Source organism: Pteropus alecto, unplaced genomic scaffold, assembly GCF_000325575.1.
Source record: "Pteropus alecto unplaced genomic scaffold, ASM32557v1 scaffold176, whole genome shotgun sequence".
NCBI classification, from domain to species: domain Eukaryota; kingdom Metazoa; phylum Chordata; class Mammalia; order Chiroptera; family Pteropodidae; genus Pteropus; species Pteropus alecto.
Window position 1 is genome coordinate 911044 of NW_006438644.1, and position 20956 is coordinate 931999.

Sequence of the window (20956 nt, forward strand, 5' to 3'; positions counted from 1 at the left end):
TGTAAATCTTTTATTCCAGGTAGACATGAATTGTGACTGTATGGACATGTGAGTCAAATAAATTTTACAGTCGAGTATGTCCAAAAGTTTGAAAAACATTATCCTGGCATGCCTTTCTGTGCCTCCGACATTTGGAAACTAAATACTATGCTTCCCAAAATCCCTTGAGAAAAGAGTCCAGTGTAGTTTGAGTTTGGCCAATCAGATGCCCAAGCAGAACTGGAAGTAGATCTGCTACCACCCCTATTTCTGTTGGCGAGCACAAGGAAGATACTTTTGGTTTTCTGTGGCATCGATAGCAGAAGCCCCAACAATATGGTCGCAAGATCCACGAGTCCTCAGAGGCAAAGCACAAGGTTCCCATTTCCTAGCCCAGAAGGCAGCAAGTACTGTGAGGCTGTGGAGTTAGCAGCAGGAGGGGAGGCCCCCTGAAGGTGGCGGCTTCCAGATCTCAGTAGTATTGATGGGATTCTGGGTCCACCGTCTTTCAGACTGCAGAAGTAGCAGCAGCTCTCTTGGTGGTTTAGTTCTGTGGTGTGCCTTCGGGAATTGCCTTTGGTAATTCAATCTCAACTCTATTTCTTCAGCCCTCACATGATTCTGTAAGCCACTTGATTCCCTATAATAAATCCCTTCTTGGTTATTCGGAGTAGCATCTATTCTGTATTCTACATTGTTGAAACTGACAGGAAATGGAAAAAGAAATGAAATATATTTTTGGCACTCAACATCATACTGGAACCTAGCTATGAATCACTATAGAGAATTCTGAAAAGAAGCAGAAAACCAAGTAACTTATAAATCATTGATATTTTTGGTTTTATTCTATTGTTTATTTTTTCTGGGTCCTATACCACCAAGTGATCATTAAATACTTGTTGACCGATTGATTGATTGATTGATTGATAAAATCACATGATGGAAAATTCCAAAATGGTTTGGTACCTTCATAAGGAGAATGAATTAATCTGTCTTAGGTCAGGTTTCCTGGAAAGACTCCAAAATGGGAATTTGGATACAGGGTGTCTGTTGAATTGCATACTTAGAACAAAACCTATAAGAAAGTAAAAAAACAAGTCCAGGAAAAGGAAGCAGTTGCACCGTGATGTGGTTGCAATGGAGGCCTTAGCTGATCGCATTTGGGGAGGGGCAGTTCTGAACCTGAGATGGCCCTTCAGAGTGGTCCTGAGTTGAGGAAAGAAGGCCACGTCTTTCTATCCCCACACTGACCAGTCACTGGACACAAGCTGCCCTTGGAAAGGGTCTTTGACCCAAGATGAGGCAGTTCCTTCCAGCCAAGGGCAAGTTCTTGCAAGGAACTCAGCTATGGGTTGTCAGGAGCCAACCGGTCTGGGTAGCTAAAGAATGGGTGCTTGAGTCCTAAGGGGGGACCTGGGTGGTGAACTACAGCATCTGTTTAGAACCCACATCCTATGGTTTCTTAATGACTTGTAAAGACATTCAATCCAGTCCACACAAGAAAATAGGAATGGTGTGTTCTCGGTATGATAGTAACAAAAAAAAAATCCATTTTCCGCTTAACTTTTCAAATAGAACTTTGTGAGTCAGGAGCCAAAGAGCGTGAATATTGGCTTTGCCCTCCGTCTTTTATTTCCGGATCAACAGTAGGTATAACCTACAATCTCTCCACTTTTATTTATCAACCATTGTCACTTTGAATAATAACATCTTTTAATCCTCTTCCCTATTTTATACTAGGTCAAGAATTAACTACAAGTTTTCTCAAAACACTGTGGAAGAGGCAGCTTTGGAAAAGGAAAAACTCAGGAAACCTGAGCACTATTCTCGATTCTCTTTCCGTCTGTCTCTCTGTCTCTCTGTCTGTCTGTCTTTCTGTCTCCCTCTTCCCTCCCTCCTCCCCTCCCTTGCTCCCTCTCTCTATTTCCTAGGAAAAAGAATTGTCTGCCCTACTGTATAGATCACAATAAGTAATGTACGTACATGAAAACGCTGTGGTGAGGATTATAATACATCTTTAAGCTATTATCATTTTTAGCCAATTGTCCACTCATGCAACTCATTATGGATCAAGAACCCATCCAAACATACATACAGTTGGAAGTTTTGATGCATAAATAGAGGGAAATCCAACCCACCTAAATATTCGAATTCCAGCCTGTTAGTTAATTCAATCAGACACTTTCAACAAATGTTCAACCACGGACCAAGCACTGGACATACAATGAACGAACCTGCAGGAGGCAGCATGGCTGAAAATGAATAATGTGGACTCTGAAGTAAGATTAGCCTAGATTTCAATTCTAGCATAGGCAGCTGTAACTATCATTTCTCCAAGTTTCAATGTTTCTTTGCCCAAAAATGGGCTATTACCATAACAAATTGTTTAAAATAAGTGCTGATAGAGTTATGCACAAGACACTATGGAAACCCATAGGTGGGTTACCTGACTCAGCCTTCGGATATCAAGGTGGGGGTGACATCTAAATTGAGTCCCTAAGAATAAGCAAGAAGTAGTCAAGAGAAGGGAGAAAAGATAGTGCAAAAGGTCAGCAGTGGCAAAGCCCTGGGGATGAGAAAGTACTGGAGAAACTGCAAACGCTGTTTTATATAAAGTACAGCATTCAGATAATAAGGACAGGCAGGGAGCCCTGCGTGCCATGCGGGCTGGGCTACTTTCATCCAGTGAGCAGTAAGAACAACAGAGGGCATAAAGCAGAGCGTCATTGGACCATACTTGTTTTTTTGTCTTGTTTTGTTTTAATGATCACTCTGCCTACAATGGACAAGGGAGGGAACAATCCCTAGTACCAGGAACACCCAAGTAAAGACCGAGTAACAGATAATGGGCGAAAACCACCCACTGCAGTGTGAAATACAGGAAAGACGCGGACAGACGAAGGAGAAGGCAGTTGGCGGAATGGACAGGGCTTTGTGCTTTATCAAATGTCAGAGGAGAGAGGGAGAAGTCACAGTTCCCCTCCAAAAACCTGACTTGGACATCCGAGCAGATGCCAGGCCATCCACTAAGGCAGGGAGCCCAGGAGAGAAGTAGCTCATTGGGGTACAAACGGGAAGAGGGGAAAAGATGGTGTGAGCAGAAATGATCACTTCAGTATTACTCATATTGCAGTTTGAGATGCCTATAGAATATAACAACATTCACTGAGCACTGTAACACCCATGTTCTAAGCTATGCATCTTATATACATCAGCTTATTGAATCCTTACAAGGACTCTATGAGGAATATACTCGTGTTATTCCTATTATAATACTGAAGCAATTGGGATTTAGAGAGGTTAATCAACTAGCCCAAGTCAATACAGAGCCTGTATTCAAACCCGGGTCTATTTTGCTCATTTCCTACATGTGTCCCCTCCACAGCATATTACTGCGTACACAGGTGTGAGGGTCAGAGCAGAGTTCCAGTCTAAAGAGATAAAAGCTGGCATCATTAACAGCTGGAACTGGTTAGTGACATTCACAACAATGATATTAGCTAACATGCACTGAGTATTCTCTATGTGCCAGGATATTTTCTACATGCTTTACGCTATTTAATCCTTACAGCAACCTTATAAGACAGTGTATAGTTTCCGAGGGCCACGTGAACAAAGTTCCATAAACCAAGTGGCTTAAACAACAGAAATTCGTTATCTCAAGTTCTGGAGGCCAGAAGTCTGAGATCGAGGGGTCATCAAGTTCGGTTCCTTCTGTGAAGAAGAATCTGCCACACACCTCTCTCCTGGCTCCTGGTGTTCTACTGTCAATCTTTGGCATCCCTTGGCTTATAGCTGCATCTCCCCAGTCCCTGCTTTCACCTTCATGTGGCGTTCTCCCTGTGTGTGTGTCTGTCTCTGCATCCAAATTTCCTCTTTTTATAAGGACACCACCAGTCCTATTAGATGGGGCCCACCCTAATGACCTTATCTTAACTCGATCATCATCAAAGACCCTATTTCCAAATGAGGTCACCTTAGCAGGTATTAGGAGTTATGACTTCAACATCTTTTGAGGGGACACGATTCAACCTCTATGTCGCAGATGAGGAAACAAAGGGAGATAAGTAACTTGCCTGAGGTCATGAGGCTAATGCACTGGAGAGTATAAAGTGTGAGAGAAGGAGCCCTGAGATAGACCCCACCCCATGCAACTCCTACCTGCAAGAGACAGACATGAGACCCCACTCCTGTGACCCCCGTACACCAGTCCAGACTAAGGGAAACAAATTCATAGGCTTGTCAGTGGCCTACATGGCATAAAAGTGGTGTCTGAACAGGGGTGCCTCACCCTGAAGAGTGACGGATTCAACTAAGCAGGTTCTCCTTCTGGAGGAGAAACAGAAAAACAATAAGAGCAGTTAATGGTGGGAGCGGAAATGGAAAGACATTTAGAAAAGCCAGGAAGTATTAGAAAACACAGGCAAGAAGCAGCCCAGAATAAGAAGCAGAAGCCAAAGGTAAGAAGAAGAATGGAGAGACGATGATGGCCGAGGCAGCAGACGCAGAGGCAGAGAGCATCTGAGTCATCATGGCATCAAAGGGAAGCTGCGTTGGTGGGACAGGGAAGGGGACCCGGCTGTGAGAGCCACACCGTCCCTGCATTGGGCACTCCAGTTCTTGTACTATCAACTACCTTCTCGTTTTCAGGCTACAGGACCACTCTGTGAGGTCGAGATGCCCACCCACGCTTATTTTTTCTTTCACCTCTCATTGTATTTTCGTTTTCTACAACCTTAAAATAATCTAACTCAAGTATCCAGAGAGGCAGGAAAAAAAAAAAATTAGTTGAATGTCATATCATTCTACCTAATGGAAGAGAACGTTTCATACAAATGGTCGATTGTATCAAATGTTACAATCCGATAAAGGAGCGTGTAAAAGAAAGATCAAGTAATATAAGTACTTTAAAATTAACAGAGATTTGCTAACAAAAATGTGAGAACTCAGTGAGTGGAGGCAGAAGCCAGGTTGCAAGGAATGATGAAATGCATGGGAGGTAAGGCCAGAAAGACAGCAGTGTAAACCACACTTTTAAGTGGTTCAGCTGTGAAGAGGAAGAGAGAGAAAGAGAAATAAGGCTCTAAGTCGAAGTGGTTTTGGAGCAAGTGATTTTCTTAAAATGAGACAGATTTAAACATCCTTAAATGCTGATGGAAATGAGCCACTAACTAAGATGAGGTTGAAAACATTTGAGAGAGAAGAAAATAACTATTAGAACTAAGCTGAAGATGCACATGGCCAGGGAGAAGAAATAACCTGAGGTGGGAAAAGGCAAAAAGATAAGATTGGGTGTGGACACATATCAGGCTATATTAGGATCTGATATTGAAGGTATTTCCGGTAATGGCTTCTATTTTCTGGGTGAAATAGGAGATGAGATTATCTGCTGACAGCGAAGAGGAAAGAGACACGGGAAGAGCCTCAGGGCAGAGAAGAATATTTGCAATAGTCATTTTGGAAAATGGCAGTCAGGTCTAACCAGGAAACAGCGAAGGATTACCAGTTAGCACGGAGGGCTCAAATGAGATCAAAGGCCATGAATCTGGAATGCAACGTAGCTGATTTTATGGCATGAAGTGGACAGAGCCTTCCTAGTCAAAGGTTATGCAACCATGAAATGCTTCCCCAGTGAAAATCAGACTCCATCTCTAAGTGCTAAGTAGTGTTATAACATTAGTTATATAGACATTCTTTAACAGCTTTTCAACCCACCACCCCTTAACCTTGAATCACTCAATCTAAGGTAAAATCGGAAATTCAGACAAATCAGGTTTAAATTTTTCCCCCTAGCTGAGATACTTTATGAGTATATTTAAATGTCTTGGACAATGACCAGAATAATAACCTCAGTACCCATCACTACTCAAGTGTATTTGGGAGAAGAGTTAGTGTTGAATATTTTAAAACTCTATTTAGAAAAATCGCATCAACCTAACTCATTTTATTGAACAACATAAAATATACATGGATATTATGGAAGAACAAAATCTAACAAAAATGTGAAGCTGGCTTGCCAATTCTGGAATGAACGCCACAGAGGGAAAGCCGACGACCAACTGGCGTTTTAACAAGGAAAGAAATGGCTTTATCAAAGGGATTTGCAATTTGTCCAAATGACAAATAGTTAACGTGCATATGGGTTATTTATATGGATAGAATTTCTTTCTTATCTCATAAACCCTTTCTATCAGAAATCTCTAAGGATTATAGTCAAACATTTTTAATAATTCTAATATGTATTAAAGATCATTGTATATATGCTTGAGTCATATCTTGGGAATATTATATAAACATATATTTGGAAAAACAGACTGTGGTTTTGTATAATAAAGAAAAACTACAGTACTAACCATTATGGATCACTTTTAACATCTTATATGAATCTAGAAATACAAGTGATAAGTCAAAAATGGAAAAATAATGTTTTGTTTTTAAAGTAATGTTGTGAAATGTACCTTTGAACAGGACAGAAAATAAATTTACGGAGGAAATAAATCAACTTTATTAAAGACTATATTTGGAAAATAAAAGTAGAATGTATAAAAATGACCCTCCCACCCCCCAGCGTCCCACTGTGACTGCTTCCCATGGCCTGAGTGAAGCACAGACTCTCAGCAACTTCAACCTCCAGAGACTCAAAGGCGATGTCACCTCTTCCACCCTGGCTGAGGCCAGGTCCAGAGCAGCAGCCACTGCATTAGGAGCACATGAGGGGACCTAAGAGACTGCAGATCTCCCTCCCCTGGGAAAATCCGAGGCTGCCTCTGCTGCCTGTTGCAGGCCCAGCTCTGGTCCTCGGTCAGGGATGGACAGTGTGCTTACTCAGTTGCAAAACACTACTTCATCCTCTCCCGGCGCAAGGAAGAGAAAGCCAGGCAGAGGTGGCCCATTCCCAGCAGCCATCCTTGGTCATTCTCCTCGTGTGGTCTGTCATCCCACCTCTTAGTGTCACACTCACTTCCTTTCTTCTGCAGTTTTCATTTTCTCTTAATGTTTGATTTTAATCTATGTTTCCCTCTCCTTTAATTAGACACCACTGCTTTTTTCAAGGAAATGTCAAGGAAAAAAAGTTTTTCACATGACAGAAATAAGATAATCGCCCAGAAGAGTAACACATTTTTGTCAGTGAAGTGAAAGATATAATTTCCTGAAAAAAAAATATTTGTGAAATAGAAATTTAAAAGGCAGAAAGTGAGAAAAATTCATAATAAAATCTCTATCCTGAAAAGATAATCTTGCTGCGAATGCATTTGAAATATTGGTGAATAAAACTGTATAGGGTTTCTTCGTCTTACAGGTTTCATGTTAAAGGTAGCATTTTTAAAATACTAAGGTCAGCCCTGTTCAAACATTAAAAATTACAATTGAATGTGATCTGGCAGCAATATTTAAAACAGGTTAAGTTCTTTATAGCAGGGGTCCCCAACCCCCAGGCCATATAGCCTGTTAGGAACTGGGCCACACAGCAGGAGGTGAGAGGCAGGTGAGCAAGAGAAGCTTCCTCTGTATTTGCAGCCGCTCACCAGTGCTAACATAACCACCTCAGCTCCACGTCAGATCATCAGGCATTAGATGTTCATAGGAGATGGGTCCCTGGTGCCAAAAAGGCTGGGGACCGCTGCTGCAGGACCTCAGACCATGCATGTTTTATACAAATAATCGGGTGTGCTGCTTTTTAAAGAAATCACATAGGTTATACTCAGAAATCTCAGTTACTTTTGGACTTCATTTCTTGACCATATGGATGTTTTCTTTCCTTTATGCAGGCAATTTTCACCAAAATCACAGGAATTCAGGGAAACTGGAGGATGGCAGAGTAGCAGAGAAGACACAGCCTTTGATAGAATCAACATGGTGTGCATCCTGGTTCTGTCACAAACCAACTGCACTCCTGGGTAAGGAACACTCTCACTGTTTGTAAAATGGAAACACTAATGCTTCCCAATGTGGTTATTACGAGAATTAACTTGGAGAGTAAAGCCCCTGACTCGTAACAGATACCCCATTAACGTTAACCTCCGTTCCCCATTCCTCATTCTAGGTATGCAGCCTAGTGGAATTCTTCTGGGTCCCACAGTGTTAGCAAATGAAACCAGAGGTGTTTTTAGTGCTGAACATTTATCTACGACTGGCACCTTTGAGATTCTTTGTTGCCAATGATGGATTCTCGCTCTATCACCAAATATATCACATTCACACACTGATCAAATTTCAAAGGTTTGAGGAATTTGTGTCCCATCTCTCAGCTCCACATCCTTCAAGAGATATGGCGTTCAATGAAGAAGTTTCAAGTGGCCTTGTGGGTGCCTATCTTGCCTGGTAGTCGCATCTTTGAGGCAAGCACAGGTGACAAAGTGATGTCGATGTGAATGAATCAGTCTTTCAAGACATTTGATGATTTCATAGTCAGGAAGAGCAAGGCTAGACATGTTTAAGCCCAGCATCTGGGAAACCACCTCCCTGAAGTCCACCAGCTAGAAAATCAAACAGAAACACATTAACTGAGAGAACAAATGTATCAGCCACTGCGAGGCCAAAAGCAACAATAGCAAAAAAAAACGAAAAACCTGGGTGTGAATGAGATACGTAAGTTACTCTCTTTAGCCTTACTTCTCTCACTTATAAAATAATAAAGCTAGCCTACTAAGTTACCTCTAAAGTCCTTTCAGGCACCGACCTTTGGCGACTCCAGAACCATTTTTCTGATGAGCCACTCAATGTGGTGTCGGCTACCAAGTCAATAATCCCAGTTAAGCAACTGAGAACGAGACTCTGACTTCACTAGGGTTTCATCTTCTCACTTCCAAGGTGGGAATGACCATATACCTACTTCCCAGGGCTGTTCTGAAATCCAGGTCAAAAGAAATGATGGCCGTGCACGTGCCTTGCATACTAGCAAGTGCTTTACAAATGCTGGTGTGATCGTGCCCATGCTTGATAAGTGCTTATGCACTGGAATGTTAACTGGACGACGAACCTCTTAAGCGAAAGGAAGAGCAAATGGCGAGAAACTATGAGCTGACAAAAAGAGGAGGACTTCTAAATGACGCTCAAATGACATCACACAGACTGCCACCTTACAATCCATTAACACCGAACTCTCTGAGACTACAATCACAAAAGGAAAAATGGGTGTGAGGGGAGAGGAGGTGAGGACTGGAGACAGTGGTTGGAATGTGCCTCACACCCCTTTGAATTCTCCTGGACTGGATGGTGATTCTAGGCTAAAGCAAAAGCAGATCAATCATGGATGTCTGGGCAACACCTCGCTAGAGGTATCTTCTATCTTAGAAAAGGTGTGGTCCGACTTGAAGTCAGATGTCACACCCAAGAGAACTGCCTTCCAGACATCCCCACCATGTGCTCATTTGCTTCCCAACCTTCTTCCTACGCAGAGTCCAATTTGGGAAACCGAACACTCTCTCCAGCCTCGTCTCCCTGATGAAAAAGTTTTCCTCAGACTTTTCCGTCTGTTCAAATACGGCTGTAGCTCTTAACTGCGGAGCATGTTCCCTCTGAAAACACTCATTCGTGGTTTGGTCCTTCTCAACTCTGCCTGACACATGAGCCAGAGCAAAAATATCCCAGGATCAGAGTCCACTCTATGCCCTTTTGAGCTTCAAGGAGCGAGATGAAAGCTGAAAGCAATGGGGGTCGGGCCGCCCAGGACATGCTTCTTTATGCCTGACCTCCTGATGTGCTCACTAGATAAAACTCCCCTCCTTGCAACCAGCGAGCGAATGAGTACTATTTTATGGTTTACATCTGGGATTGGACAGCCATCAAGTCTCAGTGCCACTGTTTGAGATTTGGGACTGTTTCCTGAAACTGATCTCTGCTGGAGGTAAGGTTTATCCTGACCTCTGAGGCTGAAGCCCTGGTAACCATTAGATGCGGGATGATGCAAACTTCAGAGGCAACTGGTAAACGTAATAAAAAAAAAAAAAAAAACTCTCCGCAACCAGAAACTGGCTGTTCAGAGGCTTTCCATTGCTTTGATTAGAACGGCTTTTTCTTTCCTACAGTCCCTGCCATGAAAATGTGAATTACTTTTCTTGGCGAAGGAAATCACAATGGTTCTATGCCAAAAAGATGCTAGACGGCAAACAGAGATGTTGAAATGATATTGAAAGCTTTGTAAATTGTTTATGCAGAAACGTGACTAATGATCACGTTTGAATCGTCCTATCTTTCCTAAATAAGAAGATTTCATCACCAGATTTATACCCACCTGCTTTTCTCGCTTTTCTGCTTCTTCCAGAGATTTCTTTAGTGTCTTCGTTTCGCTGGTTACCAGTTCTATGATGTTCCTGGCCCTCTCTTTATCCTCTTTAGCCTCATGCTCTGTAGTATCCAGTTCTGACTTGACAGACATTAGCTTTTTCTCAGCTTTCTCCTTCATCTTCTCCAGTTTGTCTCTGGATTTATTTAGGTCCTCGATGGCTTTGGTCTGTTCCAAAGTTTTAATCTAAGAAGTCAAGAGAATGCTGATGATAATTTCTTTGGTATTTATTTAGGAAAACTATATAAAGACAAATCAGAAGTCAACGGAATTCACTTTATAACTTTTTTATGAATAAAGAATGGACTCCGTCCCAGTTACATGGACTTTGCCAAGACAGTTATTGTTTATAAACAACATATTGGAGTACCATTATTCGGAAAAACAATGAGATAAAAAGGTAGATAGTGTGATTCTGGAATTAAATATTAAAATAAAGTCTGCTGGTACTTACACACAGACTCTATGAGCTCCTTGGGCAAAAGCAACTTCCCTTTTTGCCTCCACCAAAGGATCACTGCTGGTTTAGAAATATTAGGAAGAGCGAAATGTCTCCTCTTCCAGTGTTTTACCACAAAGGAAGCCCCACCTAAAACTCCCTCGGCAAGTCTTCTTCACTGCTGTCAGGAAAATCTACATCAGCAACTTTTCAGAAGAAATGTCTTCTGACTTTACCACGGAGGATGGGAGGCAGGAGATAGCCACGCCTTCCACTGCAGGCTAGGGGAGAGGGGGTGTGCCTCTCTCTAAGAAGAAGTCCCAGGGCCTAAAAGCCAATTCACAGGCATCCTGGAGTATGAGGCACATTCTCTTCATTAGCTTAGTATTTTAAATTATAGCAGATCTGTTTACAAAAATAATTTGAGTAAAAAAGTGATGCAATTCTGATACATACTATGACATGGATGAACCTTGAAGACATTATACTAAATGAAGTGAGCTAGACACAAAAAGACAAATATTGTATGATTTCACTTATATGAGGTACCTAGAACTGGCTAATTCGTAAAGATAAAATGTAGAAGCTACCGGGAGCTGGGGGAATGAGGAGTTATTAGTTAATGGACACAGAGTTTCAGTTTAGGATGATGAAAAACTTCTGGAAATAGATAGTGGTGATGGTCACACAACACTGTGAATGTAGTTAACGCTGTTGAATTGTACATTTAAAAATGCTTAAAATGGTAAATTTTATGTTAGGTATATTTTACCACAATAAAAAAGAATTTGAGGTAGTTTTGCATAATTAGATACAAAAGTTTTCAACTGACCGTTAAAAACAAATATAAATGAGCTACCACTTAACATCACTGGGAGAGCTATAATCAAAAACACAGATAATAGTAAGTGTTGGTGAGATGTGGGGAAATTGGAACCCTCACGTACTGCCAGTGACAATATGAAATGATGCAGCTACTGTGAAAAACAATTAAACACAGAGTTGACATATGATCCAGCAATTTTTCTTTTAGGTATATATTCAAGAGACTGAAAAATTTATGTCCATGCAAAACCTATATACGAATGTTCACAGTATATTCATAATCACCAAAAAGTAAAAACAACCCACATATCCATCTACTGATGGTGCGAGATTATATGTATGCTTTCTTGGGAGTGGTTATGGTTTATTTCAAAGGTGTGTTAGCCTAGATGCACAGAAACAATGGAAGAGGCTTGCTTGAGGCAAAGATAAGCCTTTTACTAAAAAGTTATATGCCCAGGGCGTGACTACACACCACGGCCTGCCCAGCTAGGAATTTATGATCAGATCGCCCAGTGAGATTACTTTCCATCCAACCCCTTTTTTCATCCACACAGCCAGGACAAACAGTAAATATTTCTGGCATTATTGAACAACCTCAGGAACTTAAGGAGCATCCTCAGAAATGATGCAAAAGATACTATACGTGAAATGTTATTTCCCTCTTTCAACTATGCTCAGGAGATAATCTACTTATTTTTTAATTGAGGATTCTCCCTGGGTTTAAGAAATTCTTTAATTATAGCCCTTAGTTTGGCCTTTGAACAGGGAGTGAAGGATGCCTAGAGAGCATCGCCTATAGCCTCAAGTGGTATTATTTTTTTAAATAACTGTTTAATAGTCTCTTCGGAGCGAAAATGCAATTCACAGAGAGGATTACTAGAATAAGTAGTCAGATAAAGGAGGATAGAGGGGAAGAGTAGGAGGTACATTAGTCCTACAGTTTTTTTGTTTCGGGTACCTCATATCTTTAATTTTTAGTTAGCCTTTCGTAATGAATCTTTCGATACAGCTATTTTAGAATTTGGAAGCTGTTTGGAGGCTTTTGCCTCATAATTAACATAAGGATCCCATACTGTTTGTTTGATTTGGGAGCTCTTGCTTTTAAGTGCACTTCTTAAATGATCTTATCTATTTGGAATGTTCCCCACAAGGGCCATTGTAACTCTAAGCTATTTTTCATAAAATTTTGTCATTTTGCTACATATCCGCAGCTTCTGAGACTGTAGTTCTTAAACATAAAATATGCAGGTATGCTGTAGGGTGGTACATTCAACTTTTTAGATAGGAAGGATTCCATTCTTTTAGCTAGGGCTTTGCATTTCCTGGAGCCAAATGAATACCTAAGAGGGCCTCTCATAAGAATCTCCTTGAGATGGCAAAAGGTCCAACGACCTTTTAATGCATGCGTGGCCCATGCTCACCAATGTTTATGGCAATTTTGACCTCCAAGATTTCCATTAGCAACTAGCTTTTATTTATTCACTTGCAGCCTCCCACTGGATCCACTCCAGCTTAAATCAGTTGATCTCGTTGAATTTTGGATCAAATTCAGTTCTTAAATCAGAGCCAGTCCAATCTCAGTCCCAGTCCAGTTTTTATGCTAAACTTAGTCCAACTTTGGCCAGAGACCACCAACTCTCAATCAAGAATCTGGGGACTAGGGAAAGGACTAAACCAGCAAACACCCCAAAAAATGAAACTATGGACTGGTTCTCAAAAAAAATGGAGAATTCGATCTGGAAAACCAATTAGATTGGGGGCTGAACACAAAGAATGCAGAACTCAGAATCAAGAGAAACTTATCAACAGCCCTCAGAAGTGTAAAAAATAACTCAAAAGGGTTTGCAGATACCATGCCTGTGTTTCTTGTTGTTCTTATATATCAATTTTAAACTAACTTATCTCCCTTTAAAACAAAGAGATTCCCTCATTTGCATAGAAAATATATGTCAAACAGAGAAGTTACTGGGGTTGGTGCATTGAATTTAAATTTTGTATTAGCAGAAGAGGAGATACATTCAGCCCTTCTGCTCAGAATCAGAAAACATTTACAGTGGGCTCTCTATCAAAGGCGACAGAGCACAGCTTGGAGAGCTAGAAGCACACAAATGAAGTCTTAATGAGAAGAGTTTATAGCCAAGAATTTCTGAAAACATGAGACTATCACAATCCTAAGAGCTGTTTTCAAGGAGCAAGAGCAAGTAATGGAGCTCTGAGCCAAGCCACCGGGACAGAACTGGGAGCTGGTGGTGGTAACTGGTGGTGACAGTAGCCCTCTGCCTCCTAAATCAAACCTAACAAACAAGATTGCTGGGAGTGGGTGGAGCTAAACTGGTTTCTTATGCTCCTAAGAAAGAGTTCAGTGAGAGACTGTGCCCCTAATTTTTTTTCCAAGGAGACAGAACTGATCATTAACAAGACTGGTGTGCCACCTAGACCTCCGGGAGGATGGAGCAGGTTCCCGGTGCGCTTTACTTCTGATGGATGCCCTCTCTAGTGTCTGCCTCCTTAAGGGAAAGAATTTCAAAATCTGATGAACAATTCTCTCTCATGTCATAAGGGTCAAACACCCTGGAAGAGAAGGGGATTAAGTTTAAAATCTGACACGTTGAATCACCCAGAAGAATTAAATTCTCCAGCTGGAGGGTTTTCAAGAGGCTGTAATAAAAATGCAACCCTACAGGAGCCAGGATCCCTGAAGTGGGTGGGACAGCCCAGTGGGAGAGTCTCCTCATGGCCCACATAGATGCTGTGCTCCCTCTAAAGAGAACCATTAGGATTTAAGCAGGAAGAAAGCAGAGCAGAAATGAAAGGAATGTATTCAACTTGGCAGTCTGAGCACTCCTCCACTCCTTGACCACTCGACGCCACAGAAGGGTCCCCCTTAAACGTTCCGCTTGGTGCGTACGTTCAAAGTAAGGGCATCTCAGAACAATTCAAGGTCAATAGATCTACATAATCAGAGCTGAGTCTAAGAGGCTAGATTGCTGGTGGGGGGCGGAATATAAAGAAATACTGCACTGGCTGGGTTATAGAAAGTTCTGGAGTGGAGAAGGAGCATGGGGAGTGACTATCTTGTGTGAAGATTATCAAGAGAGTTAACAAGCAGGAAAAGTCTCTGCTAGCCCCTGAAGAACGGTATTCCCTTTCAATGTTTCCTTGAGAGATAACAATGAAGATCACAATGGCTTTCCATTAGTTTTTGGTTTTCTGACTTCTGATTCTTGGCCACAGATCCCTACTAACCCTGAGTCACATGGTACAGGCTAAAAGTTGATAGCTCTCCACCAAATATCTGTCCTCCCTTCCTTTCATACTGCCCAGAGTAAACATCCATTTTTCAGGCAGACTTTATCTAAGTGAGGACAAGGACTAAGTTCTAGCCAATGGAGACATATGAAGTGTTCTATCATTCCTGTAAAGTGGCCTAGAAGGTGTCCTGCCTTACCTCCACTTGGTGACTGAAATGAGGCTAGAGTCCCAGCAGCTAGCTTTCGCTAAGGGGTGGCGTTGACAATGAAAGTTACTGCTAGTATCATGAAGCAGAAAGACAGAACAAGCCAAGGGTGCTGGTGACCACAGAGCCATCTTACTAAGTAGAGAATGTCTATTTCCATGACTCTTTTCAGTGAGAAGGGAAGAAATATTCATTCTAAGCCACTATTATTTTGGGCTGTTCCAATATGTTCAGCTGAAGTTAATCATAACGAATGTAGGTTATGAAGCAAGTGGCATTATATGAATCATGCAAAGTATTTTTCAGATCCTCTGGATCTCTGCCACATGATTTCAGAGCCCGTGTTTGTGTTTGTGCATAAGGCTATGTTTGTGCCAATTAGTAGCACTACTTTAATTTTCCTGGGCTAATGAGAAAAGAGCAAAGGTAGAGTTAATACAAAAATAATGTGTTCATGCTAAGAGAAGGCCAAACTATGTTATGGTGTATGTACAAATAGAGCTTCTGCAGTAGTCAAGTAAAGGGCATGGCAGAATAAGTGCTCTGCCCTTAGGCAACATAAACTATAGGCATGCCAAGCTCAAAAGAACCTGTACCATAAGCAATCGGTACCACATATCCTTATTAATGGTGATTTTAGTAAAATAATCTAGCTTATTGAATTCGTATGGCCAATTTTTTAATTCTGTTTTTTTTACTTTGTTTTTATTTTTACATTGGTTTGGGTTGTATAAGGATAAAAATGTAATAAGATTAAGAAATTTCTATATAGTGTCACAATTGTACATATGTAAGCAATATGATAGTAAAATTATTCTGATTTAACACAGGGAGGAGAAATCTACGAAAGAATGTTCTTCTTTCAAAAGTGGATTTCCACAATACTTATGTTTGCCTCCAACTTAAAATTAAATAGTTCATCTGGAACAGTCTAATTGTTCTGGTCTGGAATTCACAGAGAAATTTACTGTATGGGTATTACAGAGGGAGATTTGGATAACCTAGGAGTCAAGGTCTTCAAAATGGTTTTGCAATAGACATGTAAATGAATACAAAAACTTGCACGCAAATGTTCATAACAGCCTTATTCGTAGTAGCCAAAACTTGGAAACCATCCAAATGTCCATCGAATGCTAAATGGATAAACAAAATGTGGTATGTCCATACAATGAAATAATCTTCAGCCATAAAAAAAGAACTGTGATAGTTAATTTTATGTGTTAACTTGGCTGAGCCACAATGCTTAAATATTTAGTCAAACGTTATTATGGATATTTTTCTGGGGATGTTTTGAGGTGAGATTAACATTTAAATTACTGAATTTTTAGTAAAATAGATTACCCTTCCATACGAGTGTAGGCTTCATCCAATCAGTTAAAAGCCTGAATAGAACAAAAGACTGGCTTCCCCTGAGCAAGAGGGAATTCTGCCAGCAGACTGCCTTTGGACTTGAACTGCAGCATCGGTTCTTCGTGGGTCTCCAGTCAGCTGACCCATCCTGCAGTTATTGAACTTGACGGTCTCCAAAATCACATAAGTCAATTCCTTAAAATAATTCTCTCCCTCTTTCCATCTCTCTCCCTCCCTACCTCTCTCTCCCCTTCTCTCTCCCTCTTCCTCTTCTTCTGCCTCTCTCTCTCATTCTCTCTCTCTCTGATACATACATATATATATAATATATATTATACACACACATCCTATTAGTTCTATTTCTCTGGAGAATTCTAATACAGGAATGAAGTACTAATTACAACATGAGTGAGCCTTGAATACATACTAAGAAGAAGAAGAAGCCAAAGGCCAAAGGCCACACATTGTATGATTTCCTTTATATGAAATGTCCAGAGTAGGCAAATCCATAGAGACATAAAGTACATGAGTGGTTTCCAGAGTTTAGGGAAGGGGAGAATAGGGAATGACTGCTGATCAGTATGAGATTTTTTTTAAAGGGGGGAGGGGATAATGGAAATGTTCTAGAGTGATGCAGACCTATGGCTGAGACCAAACAGGAACATATTCAATAAACACAGGGCTTGAGTCCTACTGGCTGTTTCCTACTTCTGCTCTCTGCTACAGAACGTATGGGCTCCTCTCCCCACACCACCATTTCTGGCTCACAGGGTTGTCTCGGCCCAGACGTCCTCCTGCTACTGAAAATACACTTAGCCTGGAAGAGCCCCACCCTAGAGCCAAACCCACCCTGGCATTCACACTGCCATTCATCGGGAGTTCCCCTACTTCTAAAGCTGTTCTTCATTCACTCTCATCCAGTGAGTGTCGAACACTGTTCCTGGGTGTCACAGATTGGGAATTCCTCACTCCATCACTCCCACCTTGGCTGTTAGACTTTGGTCCGCCATGCTCCATTTTTGCCAGCCAATCTTACGCAGGTTCCCGAGATGTAATTCTGAAGGTTCCGCCAGCCCCCCATTACAACTTCCACTCTTAGCAGTGATAAAATTAGTAATGGCAACTAATATTTATATCATGCTTTACAGTATATAGTATATTTATTTGCTCTGTTATTATATTTTAGCTTCATAATATCTGGAAACATGCAGATGGCTGGCAGAAATCTGCAAGTCAATGTCACAGAGTTCTAACAGCCCTGCATAGGGCCCAGCCAGCTTCATTCAGAGATAGAATTTCAGTTCCTTGGAAAGAAACTGGCAAAAGTAAGGTAGACTCTTAGATTCAAGGGAAGCAAGTCTCTGAGATTATGAAGGGCGGGTGTAGTGGAAGAAACAGTGCAGGAGGAACCCAGTTACAGGGAACGGCATCTCAGTCATGGGAGTCATGCAGATTGTACAAGTGGGTTAGCAGTAAAATAAACAACAAGGTTGAGTAGATTCTGAATTTCTAAGTTAAGTTTAATTTCTCCTGAGAACAGAAATAACCCCATCATATGAGCAAAGGCAAATTTGTTGGTAGGGATCAAAGGGTGGAGGGCATTGAGAGGAGGAAGGCAGGCAGCTCGCACTGCATCTTCCATCATTACCATATCTTGTTTCTGATACACACTGGTGGTCTTAGTAGGAAAACCTCCTCCCAGTCCTTCTTCTGAGAAGCCAGTATGCATTAGGCTTCTTCAGTGTCACTCCCACTTAGTTATCTTTATGAGTCACCCAGATTATTCAATATCATCCTCTTCCCTTCTGTTTTGTAGAGTCCCACACAAATCAGTGTATGAAAATCCACAGTGCTATTTACCTTGCCTTTCCATCAGAGATTTCTTTGAAGGAGTTGGACTATTCTATTGGCATAGTCTTATAACGAGACTTTGTGACCCCTAGAAGACTGAATATACTTCTCTCTCTTGAAAGTCCAAGTTCACTTTATTTATCATTCCTATTCTACATTAGTGTCTAATTATTAAACATCTTTCTATCAACACCAGGAAACCAGTGAGTAGAATAGAGTCTTCCTATGCCCAAGAGTAAAGGTGTAGCAAAAAGTGTAGGTAAGTTCTGCCGGCAGTGCTTCTGAAGTAATCCAAGGCCACTACAGTCAACTGATAGCTGGAATGCCACATTGGCAATACTGATATATGACATCCCACTGAGCCTAAGTGGAGGAATTTTAAGGGGTTTAAGGGGCTTTACCAAAGATTAAATGTTCACTTCAGATATGTACTGCTAGACTGGAGAAATACTTGTTCTACAAATCTGTGGCCTGCAAAGCAGAATATATACTCAGAAAAATTGAGAGACTGCTGCCATGGAAAACTAAGGTAGCCAGATTTCCAGCAGTGCTTGCCTAGGATTTAAATGAACACCATCTTCTTCCTCTGTCACTTCTTTGTTATCTTCGGAGTAGAGTTTTCCACATATCTATTGGGTATATTTCTATTCCCCATCAAATCAATGCTTACACTGCTTTCTTCTTGGAAAAAGGAGACCAGGTAGTTCACACTAACTCGCTGAGTACAATTTAAGAGGAGAACAAGAAAAAAAAAAATCTCCTTAAAAAGTCAAAGAGCTGAGAAGATGCCAAAAAACTACTGGGCCAACATCTGGGAGAGGCCAGAAACTTGAAAGTGTACAAAGTCTGGGGTCCTTTGTTCTATGGATGCATTTGCTGATCTAGGAGGGGCAGTTGAGGGTGTCGGGTGCATTTTGTTAGCCCTTCAGAGATGGGGCACCAGAGTCACAACCTGGTTTCTACCTCTGGTGGAATCTCTGACAAGTCACTCCTACTTTGGACTGGGTCCCTGAAAGGCTGCATCTTCAGAGGAAGAAAAATAGGAATAAGAGCTCTCACTTACCTACTGTGCAACTTTAATTCATGTCATCAGAGTGTATTCAAAATATCTCAAGGCTTAAATTTGAATTAAGGTATTACTGAGCTATGAAATTAAAATGCCACCTGGAATCTGAAAGAAGGAAATAAAAATCCTCTCTGGAAGAAGATAACATCATCCTAAACCTCATATTACTTCAACAAAGATAATTACAAAATGTCCAAATATTTGGAAATTTAGAAATGTACTTCTAAACAATCAATGTTTCAGAGAAATAAAGTCACAATGAAAATTAGAAAGTGTTTTAAATTAAATGACAACCAACCTATGACATATCAAAATTTGGGGGATGTAGCTAAAACGATACTTAGAGGAAAATTCACAGCCATAAATACATGTATTAGAAAAGGAGGAAGATTAAAAATTAATGAGCTGATGCACATCTCAGGAAGATGGAAAATAAATAGCAAAATAAACCAAAATGAAGTAGGAAAAAAAAAGCAAATATTAAAGAGAAGAGAAAAATTTGATGAAATAGAAAACAAATCTATGATTCGTTTTTGAAGGTCCATGTACACTTGGGCTGTAGTGATGAAGTTTCTTTTCTTTTTTTGTTCCAGGACCTTCACCCATTATTAACTGTCTTACCACTGGTTTCCATTTCTTCCGTTTTTTTTCTGGCTTCTTTGGAAGTGTTTAGGGGCTTTTTATTCTCTCTAATAAGGCAAAGCCCATGTGGCCCTATATCAAGGAAGTCAGAGGCAGATGTGTGTCCCCAGCCTGAAGACGAACAAGCCTCACATCCTACAGGTTGGGAACAGCCAGTGCATGGTTCTGGCATGATGACTTTCAGATAAGCTGTGTTGTCTTTTAGAAATAAGAAACCACTCCCACCACCATCATCCCAAACTGTGAGAGCAAATGGTAGTTTGTAACTAACTGTATTTCCTCTGGTTTAAAATTTGTTGGCATTCATGCACTGTACTGCCCAATCTTTCAAAGACTCTTCTCTCCCTTCCTTCTTCCTGAGATGGTGTCTGTGTGAAGAAAAATCCTTGCAGTGTCAGGAAAAGTGATTCTGGTCCTCATGTTGACCCTGAATCTTTCCCGTGTCTGATATCTGACTGGTGAAATCTGTGAGGGTTTACTGTTCAAGGTCAAGGCCTGGCCATTGGCCTTTGCTAATTCAAGGCATGGCTGTAGCTGCCATTGGATCACAGCTTAGGTGATTTGCCCACCCGCTCCCACAATGAGCTCTCCAGCATGCATCTTTCACTATCTTCTGTATCCTTCTCGAGTGCAAATGGAACTGCAAGCCCCAGAGTGCAACCTCGGCCCTCTGCCTCAGCACCTCCTGCAGGCTCCACCAGCCAGGGTGAGAGCAGACACATGCTGACCAAAAATTCTACCCCAGTACACACACGCCCCCAAAGGTCAGGTGTGTGTGGAGGGGCAGGGATGAGTATTGAAGATACTTACCTTGATATGTCCTCCCCACACATGGCACCCCTTCAGATGCTTTTCCTTACTGCCCCCTTCCCTTGTGTTCAAATATGTTCCCTCCTCTGGGCCATGTCTGCCTCCCCCTTCTCTAGGGAAATAAGCTCCAACTCAGAAGAGCTTCAGGGGGGAAAGAGCTAATTAGTCAGAAGGCAAAATACAGTGGGAAATACCTTCTAAAGTATTGTCTCCACTGCGTGTAACCAAGGGCTGGCTTAATCCCAGACC

General features: G+C 41.3%; 1 protein-coding gene across 1 annotated transcript in view; it reads right to left on the reverse strand.

Moving 5' to 3' along the window:
• Positions 1-8083: 8083 nt before the first annotated feature.
• CCDC170 (coiled-coil domain containing 170) overlaps positions 8084-20956 on the reverse strand; it is a 51600-nt gene continuing 38727 nt past the window's right edge. The window contains exons 10-11 of the mRNA XM_015592369.1: positions 10214-10450; positions 8084-8456 (exon numbers count right to left, since the gene is read on the reverse strand). Of these exons, the coding sequence (XP_015447855.1) occupies positions 8256-8456; positions 10214-10450 (438 nt within the window). The 3' untranslated portion in view covers positions 8084-8255. The remainder of the gene's footprint in view (positions 8457-10213; positions 10451-20956) is intronic.